This window comes from Pan paniscus, chromosome X (assembly GCF_029289425.2).
Source record: "Pan paniscus chromosome X, NHGRI_mPanPan1-v2.0_pri, whole genome shotgun sequence".
Taxonomy (NCBI): domain Eukaryota; kingdom Metazoa; phylum Chordata; class Mammalia; order Primates; family Hominidae; genus Pan; species Pan paniscus.
The window spans coordinates 119795825-119823497 of NC_073272.2; the positions used below are offsets into that span (position 1 = coordinate 119795825).

Genomic DNA, 27673 nt, shown 5'->3' on the forward strand with positions numbered 1-27673 from the left:
ACTTTCCAGTGATCCTGTCCCAAAGACAATTATTAAGGCCACTCAGGCTTCTTGGTCTGTTCTGCTTTCCTACAAATAAAATTCCTTTCCTGACCATTGGACCCCCTTTCATTATAGGTAGCTTTTAAACTTGTTTAGTTTTTGCTTGGTTAGGGGTGAGAGATACAGCAAGAAGGGAAGAGAAGGTTTACTGTGCTTTGAATGAACAGCTTTCATCATATGTTAGTTGGTACTCCAAACTTTTAAAATACTTTCAGGAAAGTGACAATGGCAAGGCAATTCTGTTGCCAGCCTCGGTGATGTAAATGCTGGTGCAAAATAAATTGCATTGTGCCTTCCAGTTTACTGAGAGCTGACCAACAAACATGATATCTAGAGTGGCATCTATTGCCACTGTGATCTGTATTTCAAAGATATGTCTCATTTTAGTTTTCATCAATTAAGCCACTGAAAGATAAATCCTAAACTTTCAAGATATACTTTGTTCTAATTACTAAGTTTTTTTTTTACTACTAAGTTTTGGGGAGGATAACTCAGAAAAATGGTTATTAAGTACTCAGTTGCCAGGAAAAATACTAATCTGCCTTAGTTTATTTTACAACAGCATACTTCTATTTGCCATGAAATATCTTTATAGTAAACAATGAAACTTTTCATAATGCTAAGTCCTAATCAAAAATCAATAATGCAATAATTCCCACATAGTTTGTTTTCCCACAATACAAAATCTTGGAGAAGAGCTTAAGGAATTGCATATTTCCATGTGAAATACAGCTATATTATACCACTTTGATGTTTTATTATACCATGTGGCTTTACTTTATTGAGGAAGATGAAGAATAGATTAGGGATAGGTAGATGAGATGATGACATCCATGTCTGATTTCCTGTCAGAGAAAATTAGATATAGTTACATCTGTTTTCAGTCTAATATCCTGATGGACATTTTCAGCAAGATTTTTTAGGAAAGAAGCACAGGAATTCCACTGCAAGGTATTAATAGGTACAAATTTAAGATTTTGGAAATGAATGCAGTATTATCCTATATATATCTTTTTAAAAAGATAATGAAGGTAGTGAATGGCCTTAATTATGGCAGAAAAAAAGTTACTATTTGGTTCCTTAGTTGAATATGATCAATAACCAGCCTAAAAGGGAAACATTTTGCTCTCCAAACACCCATCCTGTTGCTTCATTCATTATGGTACTCAGTTGGAAGGGTATTACCAGAGGATTTTAAAAAAATTATGTAACTCACAATGTATTTTTTCGGTCATTAAACAATCACTGAACACATACTATGTGTCAGACACTAAAGCCCTCTGAAGATGAAATGCTATGGAAATAGTAATAATAAAAAATTAAAATAGTAACAATAAAAAATTAAAAATGCAAATGTTAATATTATTAATCTTTCAAGATACAGGTCAAATGACAGCATTCAATTTGCTATTCTCTTCTCTCTGCTTCTACACCTTGTACAAATATTTTTGTCCATGTTTGTGTACCTACCTACTGAGCTCCCTAAAGAGGTAGAGACCTTTGGGTTATTCATTTTTGTATTCCCGAGAGCCTAACATAGGGTTTTTGCTACAGATCAAGCAGGGGGTCAGTAAATGCTAGTTGGAATGAGGGAATTAACATAGTACTGCACCATTTAGTATTCAATTAAGAAGATAGTTGTCCAAACACTAAATTTCTTTCTTAAAAGTAGTTACTGTAATGTAGTTGCTCTCCTGTTATCCCAGAACTTGAATTACCATAAGAAGTTGTGAATTTATATTTGATTGTATGTATTTTGATTATATTTCAAGATGGTTTATCATCTAGCAAACAGTCTAATAGAGCAGATTCAAACTTGCAAAATAAATGAAACCTGTATAGTCTCTAAAAGTTTGTATGCCCTAGAAGTTCACATTGAATTTCGATGAAAACGACTCGCTTCCCTTCCATCCAATTGCTTGCGACTGTCTTACCCGATCTTTCCCTTTCCTTTTTTCCCACCCTTTAGCCCTCCGGAAAGAGCCGAACACACAAGAGCTTCCCAGTCTTCCTCCGCCCCCTTGCGGAAAGAACCGAAGGCAGAGCACGGCGCCGAAGTGGAGCCGCCTCAAGCTCGGGCCCTTCCGGACCACCCCGGCCTGCGCTCGGAAGAGGAGGGCGCCTTTGGCTTCAGCGCTTCGCCCCCGCGCTGTGCCCTCTGTCGGCGGCGTGGGGCAGCTGTAGCAGCGTTGGCGGCAGGAGGCGGCGGCCGCGTCGACGTCGACCCAGACTGGAGCGACGTTTAAAGAAGGGGCAGAATCGCTGGGGAGTGCGGCTTCTTCTTGTTGGGGGACTCCCAGCCTTCCGCGCGTCCGGAGGAGGAGAAGCGGCGGCGCCGGGAAGCAGGTGAGGACCCGGCCCCAGTCAGGGAGGGGGCGAAGGAGCGCGCTTGCCTTCTCCGTCCCTGGGCCGCGCCTGCGTTTGCATTCGCCTCACTTGAACCAGGAAGCGGCAGAGTCGGAGGCTCAGCTCCTCCGGCTCTTTCTTTGTGTGGGCCGGGGAGTGAAGGAGGGGACGAGCCGCGAGGGCCGCGGCGCGGTCCCCTTAGCCGTTAGGGGCCGAGGGGCTGCCGCTGCCCTGGGTAGGCCCCGGGGCCTGGGGAATCCATCACAGAGACCCACTTGGCTTTTCCCTCGCCCCTCTCCCTGCTTTTTTGTGCCTCTTTTACTCCCCTAGCCCCTACTTTGATTTAGAGCTTTTCTGCCAGGCCCATCCTCCCCTTCCGTCCCCTTCCTGGGGCACAACAATGCCGCCTGCTTCGCTTCATCCCCCCCCCAACACCCCACCCTGCCGTTCGCCACCTTCTACTTTCCCTGGTACCCCATATTCCTCCCGCCCTCACTCTGCTGTTTGTACCTCCGTCTGTATTTGCAAGAAGCTTGCTTTGCACGTGAATTGGGGTTAAAAACCTCGGTTGCAGCTGGCAGGGTCCATATGGGGAAGAGGGAGGTGGAGGAAGGGAGATGAGGTTCAGCTGCCGCAGGGAGCCGCGTGTCGGTTTGTTTCACTCCCTCGCGGATGGCTTTTATCTCTTTCCACCGTCACCAGCTCCTCCGAACTGGCCCTCGGTCAAGGGTTTCACAGTGATGTGGAATGGCTTTTCCACAGTCGAATCGCATATCTTCGGAGTGGGTTCAGACCGACTTGTGCTGTCTCTGGGGCCACCCTGAGTGGGAGGAGGGGGACACATAAACGAAACCGAGTCCCAGTGTCACCTGGACACGTACATTTGACGCATTCCCATATTGGAAGAACCCGGGAGCAAATGACAAAAATTGCGTGCCGTTTTCAGAAAACCTGTCTTTCCACTTAATATCGACTTCTGTCGAAATGCCCGTATTTCGGAAGCCCTGGTTTTTGGCAAACTGTCCAAAGGTCACCCTTTCTGATGATGAATGCCTTTATGGTAACCTGGAATTCCTTGGTACTGTTAACATGCAACACCTTCTAATAATGTTTTAAATCTTGATTTTTAGACTTTTTGCCTGCTGTTTGTTCTTAAGGTATCATTTTGAAAAATTTAGAAGGTATTTGAGACAGAACTGCCCTCCACCTATATATAACTTAAGCATTGTGACATCGACACCCTTTTGGTAACTTCAAAGGGAGAGAATATTAATAAAAATACTTCTTCACTAAAAGTACTTGTCAACTAATTGTTAATATATAATATCCATATATTAAAATATATCCATATATAATATGTATGGATATTATATATTTTTAATATATGGGTTTTTTAAAACTCTGGCCTCTTTGTTACTGGAAATATCTTCTGCAAAGTGCAAAAAATGATGTTTTGCTAGTGCTACACAACAATGCATTCTACTGACATCATCCCCTTTTTCTAGAGTAGTCTATTCCAATAAGTTAATGTTTTCATTTTCACTAACTCATTTGGTGTGGAAAAAATTCTCATACCAATGCATATGATTCTTTACCAACAAAAATAAAATGTTTCGTGTTTTCTTGGAAGTGGGCATTTAGAAATGGTAAACTTTCCTTTTCCTTTGTCATATTTTTTCATGATAGTGTCTGTTGACTTCACTTGGCACTGTTTAACATTCCACCTCTGGAAATTGTAAAGATGGAGAGATGAGGGGAAGGGACAAGGGGATGAAGAAAGAGGAAAGGGTAAGAAAGATGTTTAATAGTTTATCAAGATGAGGCACCCCAATTTAAATAACAGAAAAATAATGGGACGTTGGGAGGTAATAATTGTCAGTGTTTATAAATGTCATTGGCTCCAGGGTGTAGATTCTGCATATATTCTTAAAGATTAGTTAAAATTAAGAGTATGTATTTCAGACACAGTATTGCACGCGCTGAGCTTTTCTGACATTTAAATCATTTACAGACGAAATAACTTCTGTGTGTTCATGATGATTTTCCTTAATTTTGACAGTTAAAAGTCAACTCTTACCTCTTCTTGGAGAGAAAACCCAAAATTGGGACTAAGAAAATTAATTCTACTCTTTAAAAATCACTTAGTGGAGGTGCATGTATCTAATATTCAAAAAAAGGTGACTATGGAGATTACTGTTCAAATCTCTGTAACAATGTAAAACTTGCTCAACTCAGGAGCAAGCCATGAAATTGGACACTTGTTCCAAAAGCCAACCTGTATGAACAATTTCTGTAAAAGCCAAAAAATTATGCTGAACTTTGGTTAAAACTTGAATAAACTATTTAATGATGCTACGGCTTAAATTCTAAATAAGTACTTTTGTTTTTTCTCTCTAATCCTTTCCCATCCCCTCCTCTCTTTCTCTTAAAGGCATGGAGAGTAGAAAACTGATTTCTGCTACAGACATTCAGTACTCTGGCAGTCTGCTGAACTCCTTGAATGAGCAACGTGGCCATGGACTCTTCTGTGATGTTACCGTTATTGTGGAAGACCGAAAATTCCGGGCTCACAAGAATATTCTTTCAGCTTCTAGTACCTACTTCCATCAGCTCTTCTCTGTTGCTGGGCAAGTTGTTGAACTGAGCTTTATAAGAGCAGAGATCTTTGCAGAAATTCTCAATTATATCTATAGTTCTAAAATTGTTCGTGTTAGATCAGATTTGCTTGATGAGTTAATTAAATCAGGGCAGTTATTAGGAGTGAAATTTATAGCAGAGCTTGGTGTCCCATTGTCACAGGTTAAAAGCATCTCAGGTACAGCGCAGGATGGTAATACTGAGCCTTTACCTCCTGATTCTGGTGACAAGAACCTTGTAATACAGAAATCAAAAGATGAAGCCCAAGATAATGGGGCTACTATAATGCCTATTATAACAGAGTCTTTTTCATTATCTGCCGAAGATTATGAAATGAAAAAGATCATTGTTACCGATTCTGATGATGATGATGATGATGTCATTTTTTGCTCCGAGATTCTGCCCACAAAGGAGACTTTGCCGAGTAATAACACAGTGACACAGGTCCAATCTAACCCAGGCCCTGTTGCTATTTCAGATGTTGCACCTAGTGCTAGCAATAACTCGCCCCCTTTAACAAATATCACACCTACTCAGAAACTTCCTACTCCTGTGAATCAGGCAACTTTGAGCCAAACACAAGGAAGTGAAAAATTGTTGGTATCTTCAGCTCCAACACATCTGACTCCCAATATTATTTTGTTAAATCAGACACCACTTTCTACACCACCAAATGTCAGTTCTTCACTTCCAAATCATATGCCCTCTTCAATCAATTTACTTGTGCAGAATCAGCAGACACCAAACAGTGCTATTTTAACAGGAAACAAGGCCAATGAAGAGGAGGAGGAGGAAATAATAGATGATGATGATGACACTATTAGCTCCAGCCCTGACTCGGCCGTCAGTAATACATCTTTGGTCCCACAGGCTGATACCTCCCAAAATACCAGTTTTGATGGATCATTAATACAGAAGATGCAGATTCCTACACTTCTTCAAGAACCACTTTCCAATTCCTTAAAAATTTCAGATATAATTACTAGAAATACTAATGATCCAGGCGTAGGATCAAAACATCTAATGGAGGGTCAGAAGATCATTACTTTAGATACAGCTACTGAAATTGAAGGCTTATCGACTGGTTGCAAGGTTTATGCAAATATCGGTGAAGATACTTATGATATAGTGATCCCTGTCAAAGATGACCCTGATGAAGGGGAGGCCAGACTTGAGAATGAAATACCAAAAACGTCTGGCAGCGAGATGGCAAACAAACGTATGAAAGTAAAACATGATGATCACTATGAGTTAATAGTAGATGGAAGGGTCTATTATATCTGTATTGTATGCAAAAGGTCATATGTCTGTCTGACAAGCTTGCGGAGACATTTTAACATTCATTCTTGGGAGAAGAAGTATCCGTGCCGTTACTGTGAGAAGGTATTTCCTCTTGCAGAATATCGCACAAAGCATGAAATTCATCACACAGGGGAGCGAAGGTATCAGTGTTTGGCCTGTGGCAAATCTTTCATCAACTATCAGTTTATGTCTTCACATATAAAGTCAGTTCATAGTCAAGATCCTTCTGGGGACTCAAAGCTTTATCGTTTACATCCATGCAGGTCTTTACAAATCAGACAATATGCATATCTTTCCGATAGATCAAGCACCATTCCTGCAATGAAGGATGATGGTATTGGGTATAAGGTTGACACTGGAAAAGAACCTCCAGTAGGGACCACTACATCTACTCAGAACAAGCCAATGACCTGGGAAGATATTTTTATTCAGCAGGAAAATGATTCAATTTTTAAACAAAATGTAACAGATGGCAGTACTGAGTTTGAATTTATAATACCAGAGTCTTACTAAACTCCTTTGAAATACTAGAAAGTTTTGTTTTGGATGATGGGGCAGGGGTTTCAGAAGATCTGTAAAACAAATTAAGGTGCGAACAAGTTAATTTGATCTGCCACATTATCTGAAGGAAGTGTAGTGGGATTTTTGTTGATAATTTTTAGAAGCAAATTTTCCTGAAAGTTTTGAGTAGAGGTGAGACCCCCTCCCCAAGTATCTGTTTATATAGTTAGTTTTCAGCTCATTTAAAAGAGGCAAAAATTAAAAGCTTGGAGAGATAGTTTCCTGAATAGAATTTGAAGCAGTCTGAATGTTCTTTGAAAATAACTGGAGTTATTAGCATACCCTAGTACATCTTACAGCTTTCCCCTTCCATGTTAGCACTTTACTGCTGAATTCTCAATTTTCTTAACATTGAGACAATAAATGTGTGTTTTGTCTTGTATATGGCATAAAGAGTAAATAAGTTTTAGAGTTGTTCTGGAAAATATCAGAATAAGTCTGTACTTGGGTTGTGTAATCTGCTAGTCCAAGCGGACAGCAACCTCCTGCTACCCTCCCTCTATGAAAGTAGCCATGCAGACAAGTCTCTCATCTGAAGAACAAATTAGATTTAGCTAATTAGAATTAATCCTGGCTTTCATTGCCATAGTCTGTAAAAGACTTTGGTGGCTAGACCACTTTATACCTTTGCAGTGTGGTCTCTGGGGGCAAAAAACTAATGAAAAAAATCTCTGTAATGGCAGATAGGAGGAGATGAAAAGTTCTGTTGCATGTATTTTTAATTCTCTGGCTACCACATAGTAGAGAATGGAATGAAGATTTCCTTTTTGCTTCTTAAGGTTAAAAATATTCCCATGAAAATGAAAATTTTCAAATTTTGAATCTGAAAGCCACCAAATGAATCTTTATGTATAAATCGTTGTAAATGATAGATTCCATGGGTGAGACTTTACATATTTTGGGTGGGAGGCTACTGGCATATATTTTTAAATGTTCATATTGCGTAGAATCTCCAATAGGAAGTCTTTATTTGAAATAGTTGAATCAGTGATCTAGTATTTTCCTTTCGGCAAGATTTGTTAGGTTTTTACCCCTTCTAAAATAAGTTTTATTCCATCTGCAAATTGCTGCAATATTATAGTAATCAGAAACTACATAAGGAATGTTATATAGGCTTGTCAGTTCCCATTTTTCTTGACAGCAATAAATACCACTTTTAAAAATGACACATATTTAAACACTTAGAAAATAAAGTTAACACTTACTGAAGTGCTAGTACTAAACTGTGCTAGTACTAAAAGAAAACAGGTTGGAACATACATATAGCCTAGCATTTATAACAGAATTGTTGAACGTCTGTAAATGATTTTTTTTTTTGCAAAGGAAAAAATTGATACTGGAAAAGATTGTTGTGCATAGTTATTAGTCATTTGTAACCTTGCTTAAGTATTTCTTAGTCCAACATAGATATTTTCTTTCTCCTTACCATGTATTTTAAAATATAGTCTATTTCTTGACTTTGAACTTAAAGCTTTAATCATAATTTCTCATGTATACATCGTTCTTCTGTTGGTAAGCTGGATTTGAAGGTAGTGGTTTCAGTGTTTCTTAAGTTGGTAGCTGAGGGTATCAGGCATCAGTTCATGCAATAATACAAGAAAAAAAATCCTTTGCTTGCCAAGAGGTAGAGTGATGTGCATTTATCTGTTTTCTGTTCTGTAAGTCTAGACCTTCAAACCATTTGTAAACTAACCCCTGGGAAATTTGAAATTACCTTATAACTTAAGACTCTGTGATCTCTGGAATCACCATATGTTTGTTTTTTGTGTAGATATTAATAACATTACTCTTTGACTATAGTGTGCACTCTGAAATGTACTCAGTGAAAATTTGTTTGAGTTTCATTAATGCTATTTCACCAGTTAGACATAATTACTTCTACCGATGTGAATGATACGGATGCCGGCAGAGCTTCCAGATCTTTCAGACTCAACTGCTAGGTCAATTAGTTTGTCATAATAAAACTTGGCCGATTCTACAAGTCTATTATGACAAACCAGGAACTAATTCTATAATGGAAAACTATCCATTCTGAATAATAGGGATGTAATTATTTGCTGCTGCTGCTGTGCTCTGTAAATTCTGAATATGACATTTAAACTCTGTGCCTACTAAAGGTATCTTCTGGAGTTTTTGGGAGGAGAGAAACTGGAAAATTAAATTGTATTTTTGCCAGAAGACTCTTACTTGCATGTGTCTCAGGGTCTTCAGTTTTTCTATAAGTTTCCATATCCAAAGTTCAGAATTCATGTGAAATACTTCTTTGGGGCAAAAGTCCTTCATTCCTGGTATTTATTGGATTGGAAATCTGTAGCAAGATGCTGTTTAAAATTACCATATTGTTTTTTTATCTTATACTTAGCTCTCTGGCTATTGAACTTCCTTTTCTTGTTTGAAGTTAGCTTCAAATTTGCTCCTATGCTAAATTACCTGTAAATATTCTGGATAGGAACTACTTGAAATAGTAATTTGTTAAAAGATATGACAAAATGAAAATGCTTAAACTACAGAAATTTAAAAATGCCATAACAATCTTGCAAGACTAACTTTAAAATATACTTTAAATGATTATTATGATTTTGGTGGTAACGATCCCCCACACACAACCACTATGAAGAAATAATGCTGCATTTTTCCCCCATTGTACCAAAAAGATAAAAAAATGGTAAACACTGATCAAGGTATTTTGTATTGTCAAGGCATGCATATTCTAAAGAATTAAATGCTAACTTAACAGCACTGGCTTTCTGGCTGGTCAACTATATGAAACCTTGTTAATTCCTCCGAGTACTGTAATGTTCACACTTGTACAATCTTCCCTGTCATGACTTTAAGTTCTACTTTTCATTAACCATGGCCTGATATTAGTTCTTAGAGCTTCTTGTGGCAAAAATAAAATGATTTAATTCTGATGTTTGAGTGCGTGTTTTACAAGATTGTCTTTCAGAAATTATATGGGTTTTTATATTGTTTTTCAATTTTTATAGCAGGAGACTGGGGCTGTATTTCTGATGACAGCACGGCAAAATTTCCCACTAGGTTTTATATGTTGGTTAAAAATGTCCCCTTTTATCTTGAACCCTAATAGTCAAAAGTGAGTCAGCTGCTGTCAGTTGCTTTAGAGCGTTTGCTGTACTTTTATAGCTACCTTGACACAAGTGGATAAGGAGGGGAGGATAGTTTTATTCATTTGAAACATCACAAAAGCAGTCTGAGTTTTCAACATGGCAGTGATACAGATTTTAAGCAACATCCAGTTTATACAGTTTCTGGATTAATATTTTAATGTTTCATGCCCAGTTCAGTACTTTAAAGCAGAATTAGGAATAAAGCAGTAAATATTACAAAATGCAGTCAAGATACATATTGGAAATACAAATCCATTCATTACAGCAAATGTTTTGCAAAAGAGTAAAGCAGCAAATATTAATTTTTCTAAGGTAACATGCACTTTATATAATTCAATGTAATAAAAAAGCTGCTCAAATTAAGTGTTACAAAATCTATACTGTTTCAGGTTATTTTGTAAAGTAAGAAAAATACATAGAAAGGAGCCATAGAATCTTAACACTTTAAGAAATGTGATAAATGTAGGATAAACTGTGTAATGGTGCCTTAAAAAATTAAATATGAACATTCACTAAAGCCAACGGTCAAATGTAAATGGCAAAAAAATTCATTGAGTATTACAAGTTGATATTTGTTTAGTTAGTCAGTTGGGTATTAGTCTCTTTTTGAAATCCAGTAGAATTTTAATATGCTCAGAACTGTAAAAAATCATAGTAATTTTGTATAACATAAAAGGATTATAGTTTTTCGGATTCAAAATCTGGATAAGAACATTCATGATGCTGAAAGTTAAACTGAATATCTTGCAAACATTTACTGTTAATAATGAGAGAGTGCACTTCTTGTGCCTTGATTCTTGATGGCTAAGTGTCTACAAGGTAGATGGGAGCACCAGCATTTGCGCTACCTCTAATCCATCAAGTTGGGAGGTAGCAAAATTGGCCGGAAAATTTTCCAGTGTGTGTTCTGTGTTTGGAGAACTGTCTAATTAGGTACCCTCCTGTAGCCCCTGTATTTTTACGTTATAAAGTATAGGATTATCAATCTTCCTTCAAATCAATTCTCAGGTTAACATAAGATCACAATGAAGGTGTTCATTCTGAAGTGAAGGCATGGGTGCAAAAGTTTTAAACTCATCAGGTTGATGGTTTAAAGCTATGTGTAATTAAAAGAACTGTACAAATACCTACCACGGTGTGCCAGATGGATTTTAAATCTGCCGTAACACTTAAATATTTGTCAAGTTGGCTACGTTTGAGGTTTTGCAGACTTGAAGCGGCATTGTAACACTTTCATAATCTTGAATGCTGTCATCACTGGTCTCAACAGACAGAAGGACCAGTGGCATTAAAATACAGATGACTCTTGGGGTGGGGTGCAGGATACGTGCGGATTGCTGGGGTTAAGCACAATATTTGAAGATTAAATAGTCACAAAGATTAGTAACAATTCATATCACGACCCAAGAACCTAATTTATAACATTTTTAAACTCTGAATTACAACCATAAGATTTATATCTCCTGTAGCAAATGTATTTTGTAATAATGCAACATGTAGTAGAACCACTGTCTCCTAAGTGATCTACTTAAAACATCTCACATGTTGCTGTGTATTTCAGTGTTTCCGGAACAATACATCCTGTTCCCCACTACTGAAGATGCAAGAATATTGCACTTTTCCCTTTAGGAGGTACCAATAACAAAAGCTGAGCTGAGTGATCACAACAGCCATTTTTACAATACTCACAGAGAAGGAAGGAGTAAGAGATACGGGCAGCCTTTTTCAACATCCAGACACAAGCAAACAAAATCTTAGCCAGAACTCTCTGTATTGGAACTACTGTGTAGCCCCATCAGCTGGGAAATTGTCCTTAGGGACTGACTTTAGGGGTAGGGAAAGATAGGGCCTATAAGCCAGGTGCTTCAACCTAGGTGCTGGGGTGGCAATCTGCCAAGGGCCCGAGGGCAACACTCCTTTACATAAAGTGAAAAAGATGGCAACCACACTTCTGCTGAATACAGAGGTGGAGCATAGGGTAATGCAAGTCCAAACAAGCTTCTTGCTGGGCTGGCTCCCCAGCCTTGCTTAGAGAGTGTGAGCTGCCCTTCTGTGCTGGGTTCAGCCTGACCACCCCTGCTCTGCACTAATAATGAATAAGCTTCGTCCCTATCTTTCCCTAGCCTGGCAGGCCATTGTAAAACTTTATGCGTAAGAGTCACACTTTAAATTTTGTACCCTAACACTTCCACTGAAGCAGAAATACAAAAGCCACAATAATCTCAATAGCCAGCAGGCATTCCTCTTTAGGGACTGTAAGGTGGTGGTTTTTCAAAAGGTGGATAGTAGGGTGGAGAGTAACGGGGCGGTGCACTTGAGGACCACATGTAGCTGGGTGAGGGAGAGGCAGACTGGGGCTCATCAGAAAGTCCAGAGGGAGGGGAGGATGGAAAGACACCGGAATGCTGTGTGATAAAAAGAAAACGTTAGTTTAGGCAGTGAGTTTGCAGTTCCCTGAACAGTCATTACTATTTAAAAATGAATATGGGCCAAAGCTTTTTTTCTATTTGGAAGAACAGAGAGCTCCCAAACCTCACAGAGTTAATGAGCCTGGAACAGGTGGTTCTCTCAGTCACTCAGGCTACAAGCCACCTGCAGAAATAGGGAATCCTCCTCTGCAACGCCTTGCAGCCCACATCCAATCAATTGCCAAATCCTGTTGCTTCTACTTCTGTGTTGTCTCTTGAATCCATCACTACCTTTTTTACATTTATAACTCAAGCCTCCAATACCTCTCCCTTAAGCTATGGCAACAATGTCCCAACTAGTCTTCAAAAGGTAATTTTTGGCTTTGAGAACATTTAATGATATTAAGCCAGTGATCCCTGGGAAAGTCTTTGCTAAAAGAGTATATCACAGAGAGGTAGTACAGTGGTCAGGAGCCCCTCTCATAGACAAGAAACTAAGGTCAGAGAGGTTAAATAGCTTGCTTGGATCTGGAGTCTTCTGACTCCAAGTCCAACATTTTCTACTCCACCTTAACTGCTGCCCCCTCATCCCCAAGTGCAGAGTAGGTTGGAGAGCAAAGAGTAACAAAGGCATGGAGGTGAGAATGAGGAGCAATATGTCAGGTTGCAGAGACACTGAGTATTCAGTTTTACTTTGTGTTGTCTTACTTTGGGAAAGGTTGTTAGTCTTTGGGAAAGGAATGGAAATGAATTTTTTAAAATATGCAGTGAATTGGCAGGAGTCATTTGCCCCTTTCTCTCCCTGGCCCATGTATATCCTTGACTCTAGTGATTTCCCTGCTGAAGGAGAGTTGGCCTGTTGTGTTTGTTGCTGTATCCTCCAGAGCTCAGAACAGTACTTGCCAAGTAATAGGTGCTCAATAAATCTTGAATGAGTGAATACAACTTCAGGAGCATAGTAGATGAACTTGGCATGCTTTTAAAAAATAAAATCTAGGCTGGGCGCGGTGGCTAACGCCTGTAATTCCAGCACTGTAGGAGGCTGAGGTGGTGGAGCACCTGAGGTCAGGAGTTTGAGACCAGCCTGGCCAACATGGCGAAACCCCATCTCTACTAAAAATACAAAAATTAGCTGGGAGTGGTGGTGGGTGCCTGTAATCCCGGCTACTCAGGAGGCTGAGTCACGAGAATCGCTTGAACCTGGGAGGCAGAGGTTCCAGTGAGCTCAGATCACGCCACTGCACTCCAGCTTGGGTGACAGAGTGAGACTCCGTCTCGAAAATAAATAAATAAATAAATAAAACCTATGTCCAGATTTCTAAGCCTTGCTTGAGACACAGAAAAATCTTCCTTACCACATAATGTTAAGACTGAGAAGAGATGCTAGCTGCCATCATCCCCTGCCTCCCAAATCCCATCCATTATTTCACTCCAAAGAAATGGCAGGGTCGTAGAACCTGGAGAGCCCTTAAAGGCAAAACAACCTGAGGCAGTGGACTCAAGACAATCTAGATTCCTTCTTAAAAACTCAATTTTCCTCCTCCCTCCAAGAAGATACCCTTTGTTAAAAACATCGGTATAGTGATTTCCTGATTTTCCATCTTGCACCCTTCAAACTCTCCCTTCCTCCTCCTCTCCCTCCCTCCTGTTCTGTTGCTTTCCTCAACTAAGAACTCTCTCCTCTTAACCAGAGAGGGGAACAAAGACCCACCAGGGCAAAGAATCTCTGTGCCTGGGCATATGGCACTCACTGCCTCTCTAAATCCCACTACAGAGATGACATGAGAGGCAGCAGGCCAGTTTTAGGTGTTCCCAGCCACAGAAGGGAGAGGCAAGTTTCCTGAAGTGAAGCTAAAGGCAGTTCTGTCCTGAGAGGCATTAAAAGGCTTCTGTGGGCAGCAGCTGCTGTGGGTGGCAGTTGTACACTTTGATAATAAAAGGGGGTGGTACAACGGCCCTTGGGTTTTCACTTCTCAGTTTTGTGTTTGAGAAGTATGGGGGGAGGGGGTCATGATTCTCACTTCCCTTTGAGGATGCTGGGAGTCTTAAGGATAAAGCTGAAGGGTTCCTGGCAGAGCTAGGGAGCTAACTGGCTGCAGTCCACACACCCTTGGGGTTTAGCGGGGGAAAAGGCCCATAGTACCAGTGCATAGTTTCCTAGCAACAGGCAGGCACCTTGGGAAAGATTTGGCTTTGTCGCAGCCAGGGAGTTGGCCTGGTGTATTCTGGTTCCTGCCTGAGAGTGTGACTTTAATAATGCTGTGGGCAGCTCAGGAGAACAGAACTTTGAATCCTTGTGCACCACCAAGCACGAAGAGCATCTAAATAGCCTACTGCGGGGCCTAGTCAGCTCCAGCTTCCTGAGCGGCTTCTTAGAGGCTGGGGTGGCCAACAGGCTGATGGTGCTTAAAGAGGAGCCACCACCCTTTCAGGGACACAGATGGCTTTCCTCTTCCACCTTAGCCTGCCTCCTGCCTGCCTGATGGCTGACCCACACCCTTCAAGATCAATGCGCATTTCCGTCAGGGCATGCTTCTCTCCAGGAGCCTTGTGGGACAGTGACTTCACAAAGAGCCCAGGAACTGGCTGGTGATAATTACTAGTTAAAGACACTGTGTCCCAAGGGTAAAATCCAGCATCTGTCGGTATTGTGCATTCCCTCTCTGTTCTGCCCCTGGAAGCAAAGGCTAGGGAGATGGAGAGAAGAGTGGGTAAAAGAAAGAGGAAAAAAAAAGGATGAGTCGGGAACAAGGGAAAGGAGGGGAAGAAAGGAAAGACTTGACAGCGGGGTGGCGGGCGGGTGGCGGGGGGAAGAAAAAGTTGAGTGATAGCAACAACAGCCTTCTAAGGCTCTCAGCAACCTGTGCCATAAACTGTACCCTCCTAGGATCAAAGCAATCCTTTTAATAAATGGGCCCAATTTATAATGAGTAACTTTTAGTGGCTAGGGTGAAACCTAGTGTACCCTCGTGATTTAATAAAGAGGAAAAATAGAGGCACTTTTGAATTGCATAGGTTGAGACTTTCGTTTTAAGCTTAAACTTGGCTGGTCACCAAATGGATAGGAAAGGGACCATTCCATGGTTAGAGTAAAGTAGGGGTACTGGCCCAGACTGGGAAATATTGCTGGGAACCTTGAGGGGTTTATAAATAGCTGGGTTTAATTTCCCAGCAGAAGTAAAAACTGATGCTTTGTACCCTACAGATTTTGGACTACTTGGCTAAAGCTGAAGGGGTGGTGGGGAAATAGTGCAAAGGACAAGAGAAATGAGTGTTGGATAGATGAGCAAGGAGGCAAAGGTAGTCTCAGCTTATATCCTTCCTGCTTTGGAGTATGGGGAGTTCCTGAGAAGCAAGGACACCCTGGAGCCCAGTGTTTGAAAGAATCCAGTTTCTCTAAGCTCAGCACTCAAAACTTCCTCAGGGCCAGCTGATCAGACCCAAATCCTTGCTCATGTCTGACCACAAGAAGTGTTTCCCAAGCTTCCTCACTGGACAGCTACCCAATAAGGGTATGACTTTGAGGGGTTAAAACAAAACATTATAAGTCTTTTTTCCTCATCCTCCTATTAGCCTCAGGGTCAAAAGGAAGTTGAAATCACCAAACCCAAAGTCACAGAAATAGTCCTACTTGGAAATAACCAAAATGGGAAGTCATTCAGAAAGTCTAGAAAGGTCCATTTTCTGGCTGTAACTTAGGTCATTTTACAATCAGAAGAGCATGAGGGAGCTCTGGCCTTTTGGGGGTGGGTCTGTGCTTCAGGTGGTTTTATTGTCAGATCTGGAGTGCATTTGCTGACTGCTTTTTATTTATCTGGGAATATAAGCAGACGTTTCTTGCCCTCTTGACTTTCCTTTTTTTTTTTTTTTTTTTTTTTTTTTTTTATACAGAGTTTCTCTCTTGTTGCCCAGGCTGGAGTGCAATGGCGTGATCTCGGCTCACCACAACCTCCACCTCCTGGGTTCAAGTGATTCTCCTGCCTCAGCCTCCTGAGTAGCTGTGATTACAGGCATGCACCACCATGCCTAGCTAATTTTGTATTTTTAGTAGAGATGGGGTTTCTCCGTGTTGGTCAGGCTGGTCTCGAACTCCCGACCTCAGGTGATCGCCCGCCTTGGCCTCCCAAAATGCTGGGATTACAGGCATGAGCCACCGCGCCTGGCTGACTTTCTTGTGTAAAGAATGGTATTTTCGCCTATGAAACTATAAGGGAATGAAACTTGGTGAGCAAAAGAAAGCTAAACTAAAATACTAAAATGAAAATTTAAGTTCTAGAGAGAAATCACTTAAAATCTTACCCCCTCAAGACTTAGGCTATACAATTATAAAGTCTTCAAACAGGAAATACTAAAGACATCTTGAGCCTAGGGAAAGAAGTGGGAGACATATAAAAAGTGTCCAAGCAGCCCCTGAATTCCCCTCTGAGGAATGCATGAAGGAAGGGAATCCTTTTTCAGTGGGGATCAAGAGTAAAGAGACCCTTTCTGAGGACCATGAGTCCAGTAGAAAGTATAAATATCCAGTAGAAAGTATAAATATCCCAAAATTAACTGGGGAAAGAGCTGTGCTCCGCCTAGATTCACAACTTCAAAAATCCCCCAACCCAATCTCTGGAATCAGTCAGCCCTAGATATAAATCCTTACTCTTTCACTTACCACCTCTGTGACTTTGGTGAAGTCACTTAATCTCTCCATGATTCAGTCATCTTATCTTAAAAATGGCAATTGCAAGAGTACTTCTCTTAAAGAGGTAAATGACTGAATGATGATATATGTAAAGCACTTAGCACAATGCTTAGTACATAGTAAGTACTCAGTGAATAGTAGCTGTTATTAAAAAGTAAGGGTGGGCCAGGCACGGTGGCTCATGCCTGTAATCCCAGCACTTTGGGAGGCCGAGGCGGGTGAATCACGAGGTCAGGAGTTCGAGACCAGCCTGGCCAACATGGTGAAACCCTGTCTCTACAAAAGATACAAATAAAAAAAAAATAGCCGGGCATGGTGGCACGCACCTGTAATCCCAGCTACTCGGGAGGCTGAGGCAGGAGAATCGCTTGACCCCAGGAGGTGGAGGTTGCAGTGAGCCAAGATTGTGCCATTGCACTCCAGCCTGAGCGACAGGGCAAGACTCTGTCTCAAAGAAAAAAAAGAGAGGCTTCTAACAATCCCCAAAGTCTCTGCTACAAGCCCATAGTATAGGTTTGGACTAGGTAGCTAAATCTGGATCCCTTTTCTGGGTTAGGTATGCTGTTTCCATAGCATTCTGGGTAATGTTTTCTTTACTTTTTGTCCCCACTACTGTCCCCTGACCCCCCACCCCCAAGTCCCTAGACTAACGCAGGGACTGTCTCATTTAATTTCTATTTCCACAGCTCCTGGCTCAATGCGTGGCACATGGAACACAGAGTAAACATTGATTGAACTGAAACCAACAATCCAAGTCACCGTTGGCATTCTCAATCTTGCTTTCATTTCTGGGGTAGGATTTGAATGAGGAATGATGGCTCCATACCCAAAAGAGAGGTTTCCTATCTTATAATTTGTGGTAACCATCACCAGATGTATTATTGTCCCTACTTAAAGGGTTCATTATAAAGTGCAAATTCCTGAAATCAATGTAATTTACTTTGATATAAAAGTAGAGGAGGCCTCTTGGGCTAGACCCATGTGTGGCTCCTCTATTTAAGGATGACTTTTTATTATAGGGACCCCAAGAGAATGATGACCTTCCTTGTTTTAGCTTCAACATCCCTGCATTCTCTTGAAGAATTCCTTGTTGCCTCGGTCACTATTGAAATTATCTATGCCCTTCTTGAACATATTTTTGTTTTCCAGTCTATACCACCTATTTGGGTAACAAGTTACCTGAGTTGTCTACCTGTGTACACAGTAGGCTTTAGAACGAATTTTATCATTATATTTTGTAAGCTTTAACCCATTTATGCCTAGTGTCCCATTATTGGAACGCTAAGCTTGTGGGAGTTATTTATGTCCTCCTGCTCAAGGTCATCGCCAAGGTCTGATTTTTCACAAAAAAATTTGCAACCTCTGGCATCAATGGGTTAATTGATACCTTTTTGAACTAGTACTATATTTTATAAAAGTGAACAAGTGCATGTGCACACTATATGTATTATTATTGCATTATGGAGCCACAGACCTCTCTGAACGGTATCTAAACCAACCACAACAACACTTTATTCAACTTAATCAGATTTTTAAGTTTCAATTATTTTGCCAAACTGAAGTTGAAATTAGGTTGCCCAAGGGCTTTGTATTGCCAAACTGGCTGGTTAATTGGAAGTACCCCCAGATAGTTGTACTTTTATGTCCCCATGGAACATTCATGGTCTCTTGATCAATAGAAGCAAATTTATTATGAGTTTCCCTTCCTTAAAAGGTATTTCCTTTGGTCTCTAAAGTTTGAATTAACTAGATTTTAGTGTAACCTTGCTCTTCTATGGTCAAGGGTTTATAATCGTTATACATACCTAAAGGACCATTTCACTTGTTTTGCCCAAAGTGTCTAGTTCAGTGTTCTGCATGCAATGAATTCCTTTTAAGTAAGTGCCTTTTTTGGGTCTGGTTTTCTACTAGTAGTCACAGTTCAAAAGGAAAAGGGGAAAGTGCAAATTTGTTAACACTATTTCTGACTTACGTGATAACAGGGCAAAAGGGGGAGGGGTGTTATAAAAATACTCTGTGTATTGCTCTGTGTAGTCCTAGTTAGGAGGCCTGGAGAAAAAGAATGGGACTTCTTCCTCATTACAGGTTTGATTCAAACCCTTGTGTGGCTCAGAATGCCCTTGTGTTAAGGAGCAGGATTAGGCCTCTCCCCATATCAGAGGAATGGAAAAAGCCACTGTTGCACGGGGGTCCATGGTAGCGTACTAATGAGCTGCCATTTCCCAACTAGCTTATCTTCTCCTTGGTGTAGTTTAAGGCAATTTGGGATACCTTGATCCTACCTCCCTCTCTCCCTTTTTCTTCCATCTCTCTGTTTCTTCTCTTGCGCAGCTTTCACCCGCCCATCTCTGCCATCGTTGCCTGCCTACATAGTCCTTAAGCTAGCAACCACAGGCTGCTGGCCATTAGGGAGATGCATGGCTACCTCATACATATGCAGACAATGGAAAGGTTCCATAATTGAATTTAGGGAGAGAACAAGAGAGCATGAGTGAGAACAAGGGTAATAGAGAGTTCTTTTTTCTCCCAAAACATACCTGAAAGTCATAAGCAGAATATGGTGGCAGGTGAGGAGGGCTATGGTAGTAGGTATTGTAGGATGCCACTTGGGGATGAGCATAGTAAGAAACTGTTGGATGGGTATTTTCAACAGAACAGTTCAGTGCTGGGAGAGTTGGGTTCTGTAGAAAAACACAAATTAGAAACAACATAAACAGTCATCACTAGGAGAATGGTTAAATAAACTTAGTACATCTATACTATGGAATACCATGCAGCTATTGATAAACAATGATGTGGACCTATTTAGAGAAGGTTGTCCAGGATATATTTTTATGTTTTAAAAGCCATTATGTTACATTAATATAACATGATCCCAATTTATGTTTTAAAAAAAGACCCCCAAAATTATACATGTATGTATGTTTGTAAATGCAAAGAAATTAACCTGGAAGGATGCATAGCAAACTATTAACTGTGGTTTATCTCTGGGGAGCAGAGTAGAATTAGGACGTATATAGGGATTCTTAACTTTCTACTATATATGTCAAAATGTTTACAACTAATTTGTATTGTGTCATTTTCCCCAAACTTTTTAACTTGAAAAATTTAAACCTATAGAAAAGTTGAAATCATTTGTGTGATTTTTAAAAACAAGAATTAAAAAGAAAAAATAAGACTCAAAATGCAAAACATCAAATAGACAAGGCCGAACAAGCTAGTGTTCTTGCTGTGACAGAGTGTGTTCAATCACAAAGAATTTGTAAAAGTTGTAAGGATTCTTAGAGATCCCAACCTTGCTAAGGGGGTCTCCTGAAGACATGAAGGGTATTGATTTCTCATCAGCCCTGTAGAGTAGAGGCAAAATCCTAGCAGTGCACAGAAGCCATGAAAGACCAAGAAAAATATATTGATCCCCCCACCTTTTTTTTTTTGCAAATAAAACGATGCAGACATAATTTTATATCCTTTTCACAACATGGTGGTGTGTGTAGCCCTTCAAGGGTTAAAGCTAACCTTGTCCAGAATGGAGGCCCTGCTCTCATCAGAGCCAAAGCACTGCTAAAGGAAGTTACCACTACTCATTAGTTCCCAAGTAGGACTGTGCTTTGTGCCACATGGATCAAGGTGTGGGGTAAATGATTTTTCCATCTTCTATGTCATTGATACCTCCCCCATTCATGTGTATAATTGAGAGCTGTCTGAAAAATCAATGTGTCTTCCTTCTGGAACATAGCTACAGCACATTAACAGAGAAGCAGAAGCTTCCTCTCAAGTGATGAAAATGTGTAGGCAGGCTTTGGCAGTCACAAAGGCAACCATGTTAGGGTGTTGGCAGGGGGAAACTCCCTTCCAGCAAGTTTCAACACAGTTCTGTTGCTCTCTTCCTTGGAGTGGGTTACTGTTTACATCTCTAGGAGGTTTGAAGAGCTACAAACCTCAGTCATAATACAGCTCACAGACAGCCAGATAAATGTTTGTCAGCCTCTTTAATGTGTGAAAGAGGGCTGAGATCTTGACCATTCCAAGGGCTGGCTTGCTTTACATTTACTCAGAAATGCCCTTACCTCTCCACCAGAATTCTTTAAAGAAATTCTGTCTCTGGGGAAGTACCAGAAATCATGTTCCCTTGGCATACTGTCAATTAAAAACACACCCTCCAGCTCTTGCAAAATGAAACCAGCTCTTCTATCTAAATAAATTAAGCCTAACTGTGGAGAAACAATCATGCAATGTAAACTATATAAAAGTTTTTGTGTGTTCAGCAAGGCCAAGGGTCTAGACAATATTTGAAAGGAAGTTGACTATTTAGAGAAGGCAACACAGAAGAAACATGAGAGTAAGATTAAATGGGTATAGGAAAGTCTCTGAAGAGAAGACAGTCAGGGGTAGAGGATATAGAGAAAATGGACAAGCCAGCAAGAGAAGGAAGAAGAGGGAATGGGTAATGGAGTGAAGACTTAGTCAGGGATGGGGCAAAAGAGATGGGCCAAAATAGTGGTCTTGTTATATTTTAAATCAATAAATCTGATTTTACAATAAATTTGGGCCCTGTTTCTATTTGTGTGCACATATAGGAGTGTGTGTTTGTGTGTGTGTGTGTATGTGTATTTCTGTTAGAATTCTGGGGCTTACGTTGTGAGACGCCCGCCCTGCCCCCCCATTATTGATCAGTAGCATTCTGAGCTCCAGTAACACAAAAGGTTACTAGGTAGCACAGCAAATGGTGAAAGCAATCTTGCCTGGACAAAACTGAGTCTATTCTGAGACAATGATTGTGGACTTTGGAAAGAATGCTACTTTTTTTCCCTCTCCAGTTTACTCAAAACCAGCGATACCAATTAGGAGAAAATGGAAAGATATATTCACTTTTTAAAAATTCATCTCAAATCCTCATATCTTTGGTCAACAAGCACTTCTTCAAACATTTCTTTAAGATCTTTTTCACCAAGCACCTCTTGTCAGGGTTCCTTTCAGGATCCCACAACTTTGGAAATGGTGGTTCCTAGCTGATTCCATTGAAGACTGCCAGCTCACAGCCCTCGGCTCCTGTCCTCACTCTCTGGAAATGGCTTTCATCAGCCAGCACCCCTGGGCCTCCCTGCAGACCCCGGGGACTCTACTCAGGGAGAGGCACATCACAAGTCACCAACCACACTTGGATGTAGGCCAAGGATTGTACTTAGGCTCACCTGAATGATGTTCCTGGACTTTTTACACCATGGTCTTATTTTAATAGAGTGACCTAGGCAATGATTCCTCCTTGGTATCCTTATCTGTGCCCCCACTGGTGTTCTCTAATCTCATGAATCAAAGATCTTCTCCCCAGATCTTTGCTTTCATTTTTTTTCTGCCCTGGTCCTTGATAGAGTTCCCGGGATTCACATTTGATAATGCTCGGTACTTCCCTTGCTCTCCTTCCGTACTGTCAAAGAAGCTCCCAACAGGTGGAAACAACTTGCTTTTAATTTTTTAATTAAATCAACTAAACAAAGGAGGTAATATATGTTAAAACACTCATAGAACCAGAAAGGGCTACCCAAATGTTAGTCAGGGGCAGCTGGGATGGAATAGAAAGAGCAAAGGCTCTGGCATTTGACAAATCTGGGCTCCAGTCCCAGTTCTGCTACTCAGCTCTGGGCAAGTCACTTGACCCCTCTTGGCCTGTTTCCTCACCTGTTAAACAGAGACAGTAATACCTACCTCACAAGGTAGTAATAGTGAAGATTAACTGTGCAAAAGCACTTTGCAGAGGGTTAGGGGCCATTATTGCCGCTATCAGGACAGACCATCAGCAAACCCATTTTTTCCTCAGGAGATCAAAGATAACAGTGAAATTAAGAACGCAGAAACAAATCTATATATCTGCAGTTAATTGATTTTTGACAAGGTTGCTAGGATCATAAAGTAGGGAAAGAGCAGTGTCTTCAACAGATGTGCTGGGAAAACTGGATATCCACATGAAAAAGAATGAAACTGAACCCCTAACTTATACTAGATATAAAAATTAAATCAAAATGTTTCAAAGCCCTAAATGTAACAGCTAAAACTATAAAATTCTTAGACAAAAATGTGGAAATCATGACCTTGAGCTTGGCAATAGATTCTTAGATATAACACTAAAAGCACAAGCAACAAAAGAAAAGATAGATAAATGACACTTCATCAAAATTAAAAACTTTTGTGCTTCAAAGGCCATTATCAAGAAAGTGAAAAGACAACTCACAGCATGGGAGGAAGTACTTGCAAATCACATATTTGATAATGCTCTAGTATCCGCTATTTATAAAGAACTCTTACAACTCAACAACAACAAAACAGATTTAAAAATGGGCAGGATTCTTGGTCAGTGGCCAGGTCTCAGCTACAGCAGGGGAGTGGAGGGTGTGGGATGCTGGGGGTGCCCAGCTCGGAAGCTCAGTGTGGGGCCCAAGACTGAGGCCCCCAGCCCTTACAGCTGCTCCGTGGGGAGCCCTGTCTGCACCTAGGGCCCTGAGCATTTGCTTAGTCACCTGGCTTGTTGAGGCAGGGGGTCCCCAGGCCGGAATCCATGGAGGGCTCTGGGCACCTCTCTCAGTACTGAGGGTGCCTCTGGGGAGCATGAGGACCCTGCAGCCCAGGCCTTGTCCTTAGGGTATGGGAAACTGAAGGTCCCATTGACTGAGGTTGGCTTTTACGCACTTGATGCACTGATACGGTTTGGATTTGTGTCCCCACCCAAGTCTCCTCTTGAACTGTAATCCCTGTAATCCCCAGGTGTTGAGGGAGAGACCTGGTGGGAGGTGATTGAATCGTGGGGGTGGTTCCTCCATGCTGCTGTTCTGATGATAGTGAGTGAGTTCTCACAAGATCTGATGCTTTTATAAGGGGCTCTTCCCCCTTTGCTTCCTTCACATGCACTCTCACCTGTTGCCATGTAAGATGTGCCTGCTTCTCCTTCTGCCATGATTGTAAGTTTCCTGAGGCCTCCTCAGTTATGCAGAGCTGAGTCAATTAAACCTCTCTTCTTTATAAATTACCCAGTCTTGGGCTTTTTTTTTTTTTTTTTTTTTTTTTTTTTTTGAGATGCAGTCTCACTCTATTGCCCAGGCTGGAGTGCAATGGCACGATCTCGGCTCACTGCAACCTCCACCTCCTAGGTTCAAGAGATTCTCCTGCCTCAGCCTCCCGAGTAGCTGGGATTACAGGCATGCGCCACCATGCCCGGCTAATTTTTGTATTTTTAGTAGAGACAGCGTTTCACCATGTTGGCCAGGCTAGTTTCAAACTCCTGACCTCGTGATCTGCCCACCTCGGCCTCCTAAAGGGCTGGGATTACAGGTGTGAGCCACTGCACCCGGCCGGGCAGTTCTTTATAGCAGTGTGAGAATGGACTAATACATGCACTTTACCTGGGTTATCACATCAGCCCTCACAAGTCCACAGGTAGGTGCTACTAGTACTGTTGTTTACAGGCTGCAGAAAATTTCAACGCTACTTTTGAAGATCAACATTAGGTAAACAAGTTTGCAAGGAATATGAGTAGAATCACAGAGCTGAAGGAAGAAACAGAAGTTAAAAGGAAACAACTCCACAATTTAGAAGTTGTTTGCAATGATATCATGCTTGCAGATGATGACTGCTTAATGATACCTTATCAAATTGGTGATGTTTTCATTAGCCATTCTCAAGATGAAACACAAGAAATGTTAGAAGAAGCAAAGAAAAATTGGTAAGAAGAAACTGATGCCTTAGAATCCAGAGTGGTATCAATTCAGTGAGTGTTAGCAGATTTGAAACTTCAGTTATATACAAAATTTGGGGGTAACATAAACCTTAAAGCTAATGAAAATTAAACATTTTATAATACTTTAAAATTTTGTTTAACAATCTTGAATATTGTTTGGAAAATAAAAAAATCTGCAAAAACTTGATAGATATTTCTCCAAAGAAGATATACATACAAATTGCACACAAACATATAAAAAGATGCCCAACATCACTGGTCAGCAGGGAAGTACAAATCAAAACCACAACAAGATACCACTTTGTGCCCACTAGAATGTTTATAATTTTTTTTGAGAAAGTGTTGGTGAGGATGTGGAGAAATTGGAACCCTCACACACTGCAGGTAGGAACGTAAAATGACACAGCTGCTGTGGAAAACAGTTTGGCAGCTCCTCAAAAAGTTAAACATAGAATTACCAAATGACCCAGCAATTCCACCCATAGGTGGAAAAAGAATTGGAAGCAGGTAATCAAACAAGTACTTGTAAGTGATTGTTCATGGCAGCACTATTCTCAGTAGCTAAAACATGAAAACAACCCGAATGTATATCAATGGATAAAAAACTAAACAAAACGTGGTCTATCCATACAATGGAATATTATTCAGCCATAAAAAGAAATGAAGCACTGATATATGCTACAAGGTAGATGAATTTTAAAAACAAAAAAAATATGATAAGTGAAAGGAGCCAGACCCAGAAGTTCAAATATTGCATGATTCCATTTATAGAAAATACCTGTAATAGGTAAATCCATAGGGACAGACAGCAGATTAGGGGTTGCTGGGGCCTCAGGGAAGGGGCAACAAGGAGTGATTGTTTAATGGGTACAGGTTTCAGGTAATGAAAAAGTTCTAGAACTAGACAGAAATGATGATTGCACAACATTGTGAGTGTACTAAATGCCACTGAATTGTACACTTTGAAGTGATCAATTTTATGTTTGTGACTTCCACCTCAATTTTTTTTTAAAGGGGGACAGTGAGGGAAAACAGGGGACTAAAGCTAAGGCTAAAAGCTTGGCAGGGTTGTATTCCTTAGCATATCATCTTCCTATTCCTCCCTTCTTTCCAACTTCCAGAAATTTCTTGAAAGTGTCCATCTAGCCACTCTCCCTGTCTTCCTCAGATGCCCTTTGCCTTCAAAATCTAATTCTTTCCATCACCGTGGAAAAGGGTCTTATCAAATCCTTCACACTGAGAGACTAGTAACTCAAAGTATAAACACCTCTGTGGCCTACTAGCCTATTCCTTTGTTTAATACACGCATCTTGAAAGTGGACAAGGAGAAAAAGGACAATGCTTATCTTAAAGTAAGGAATAAAACATGGTGGCAGTTTCAGCGCCCACAGTAGGGTAAAATTGGAGAGGGGGAAGCCTTACAGGCACCCCACAGAGCCTACCAAGTAGCTACCACCTACTCCATTTGTGCATCAAGGTATCTCTGCCATCCAAGCCTGAAAGCTCTAGGGACAATTTAGAGAACTCTTAACACTCATCCTGAGGTCCCATCTCCTCAACTTGCCAAACCTGGGAGCTTCTCTTCCAGCCAAAGCTGCTGAGATTCCACACAATACCTGTACTTTCATCTGCCCCCTGGGGAAATTCTCCAAGAACAAAGGGCATTCTTTTCTCCAAAGAAGCCCCAACCCAGAAACAGCTTTTTTTGCAGCTCTCTAACCTAAAAGCTTCCTCAAGGCCAAATTTACAGGAAATCCTTTTCCCTCCTGGGGCTCCACCTTTGTTGATGCTTCCCCTACTTGTTAGTGCTTGGGCATTCCAGAGTCTGGGGAGGGAAGCTGGGAAGAGAAATGTGCGGATGAGAGAGGGAGAGAAAGAAGAAAGAGAGAGTGCAGATGGGCAGGAAAGGATTTCTCTTGACTTAGGGTCACTAGCAGGAACACTTAATAGTTCCAGTCAGCCCAGTACTGCTGGAGACTTGCAATCCAAAACGACAGAGTTTCTTTCTTTTCCCTTGTCCTACCCCACCTTTCACTTTCCAACATTCATCCTTTTGACAGTCCAGGATCAAATTACAAACTGCCTTTCAGGTTCTGTTCTTCAGGGACCCCAAAATCTGACAGAAACAGCCAAGGGCCTAGGAGCTAATTTCTGGGGTCAAAGGAAAGTCCCTCTTAGGCACAAAATAATTCCATAAACAGATGTGGGATGTTCATTTAAAGCAGTGGTATTCAATCATGGCTGCAGATCAGAATTACCTGGGAGCTTAAAAAAAAAAAACCAAAAAACCAAAAAACAAAACCTGATGCCTGGGCTTCAGTTTAGACCAATTAAATCAGAATCTTTAGAGAAGGAGCCCAAGCATTTTTTTTTTTTTTTTTTTTTTTGAGACGGGGTCTTACTCTGTCATCCAGGCTGGAGTGCAGTGGTGCAATCATGGCTTACTGCAACCTCAACCTCCTGGGCTCAAGTGATCCTCCCACTTCAGCCTCCCAAGTAGCTGGGACTACAGGTATGTGCCACTACACCCAGCTAATTAAAAAAAGTTGTTTTTCTTAATAGAGACAGGGGCTGTTGCTCAGCCTAGTCTCAAACCCCTGGGCTTAGTCAATCCTCCTGTCTTGGCCTCCCAAAGGGCTGAGATTACAAGCATGAGCCACCATGCTGGGCAGGTGATTCTTATATGAAGCCAGGTTGATAACCATAACTCAAAGCTATTATCTCCATAATTAGAGATCTAGATTTATCAAATAAGCAAATAAATGCTTAGAAATGCCTTAGAAGGAAAGGAAAAAAAGAAGCCTACTATATGGAGTACCTACTGAATGCTGAGTCC

The 27673-nt window shown here is 40.9% G+C and overlaps 2 protein-coding genes and 1 pseudogene across 6 annotated transcripts in view; 2 read left to right on the plus strand and 1 right to left on the minus strand.

Moving 5' to 3' along the window:
- The first annotated feature begins 646 nt into the window (after positions 1-646).
- ZBTB33 (zinc finger and BTB domain containing 33) lies at positions 647-9800 on the plus strand. 2 transcript variants are annotated; one of them, XM_003823147.5, is made up of 3 exons: positions 647-2388; positions 4075-4176; positions 4820-9800. In XM_003823147.5, exon 3 carries the CDS (start codon positions 4822-4824, stop codon positions 6838-6840), a length of 2019 nt encoding a protein of 672 aa, XP_003823195.1. In that variant the 5' UTR covers positions 647-2388; positions 4075-4176; positions 4820-4821; the 3' UTR covers positions 6841-9800. The 2 variants fall into 2 exon arrangements, with proteins under 2 accessions (XP_003823195.1, XP_003823194.1); XM_003823146.5 differs by lacking the exon at positions 4075-4176 and having other exon boundaries at positions 651-2388.
- Positions 9801-10051: 251 nt separating this feature from the next.
- TMEM255A (transmembrane protein 255A) overlaps positions 10052-27673 on the minus strand; it is a 52622-nt gene continuing 35000 nt past the window's right edge. For 2 of the 4 annotated variants that reach the window (XM_008976742.4, XM_034950642.1), the window contains 2 exons: positions 19649-19792; positions 10052-11353 (listed from right to left, as the gene is read on the minus strand). In XM_008976742.4, the coding sequence (XP_008974990.1) occupies positions 11186-11353; positions 19649-19792 (312 nt within the window). In that variant the 3' untranslated portion in view covers positions 10052-11185. Of the gene's footprint in view, positions 12422-19648; positions 19793-27673 lie in introns of all 4 variants that reach the window. The other 2 variants (XM_003823144.4, XM_014343540.3) reach the window with 1 other exon arrangement.
- Positions 21445-24946, plus strand: LOC106634324 (prefoldin subunit 4-like; annotated as a pseudogene).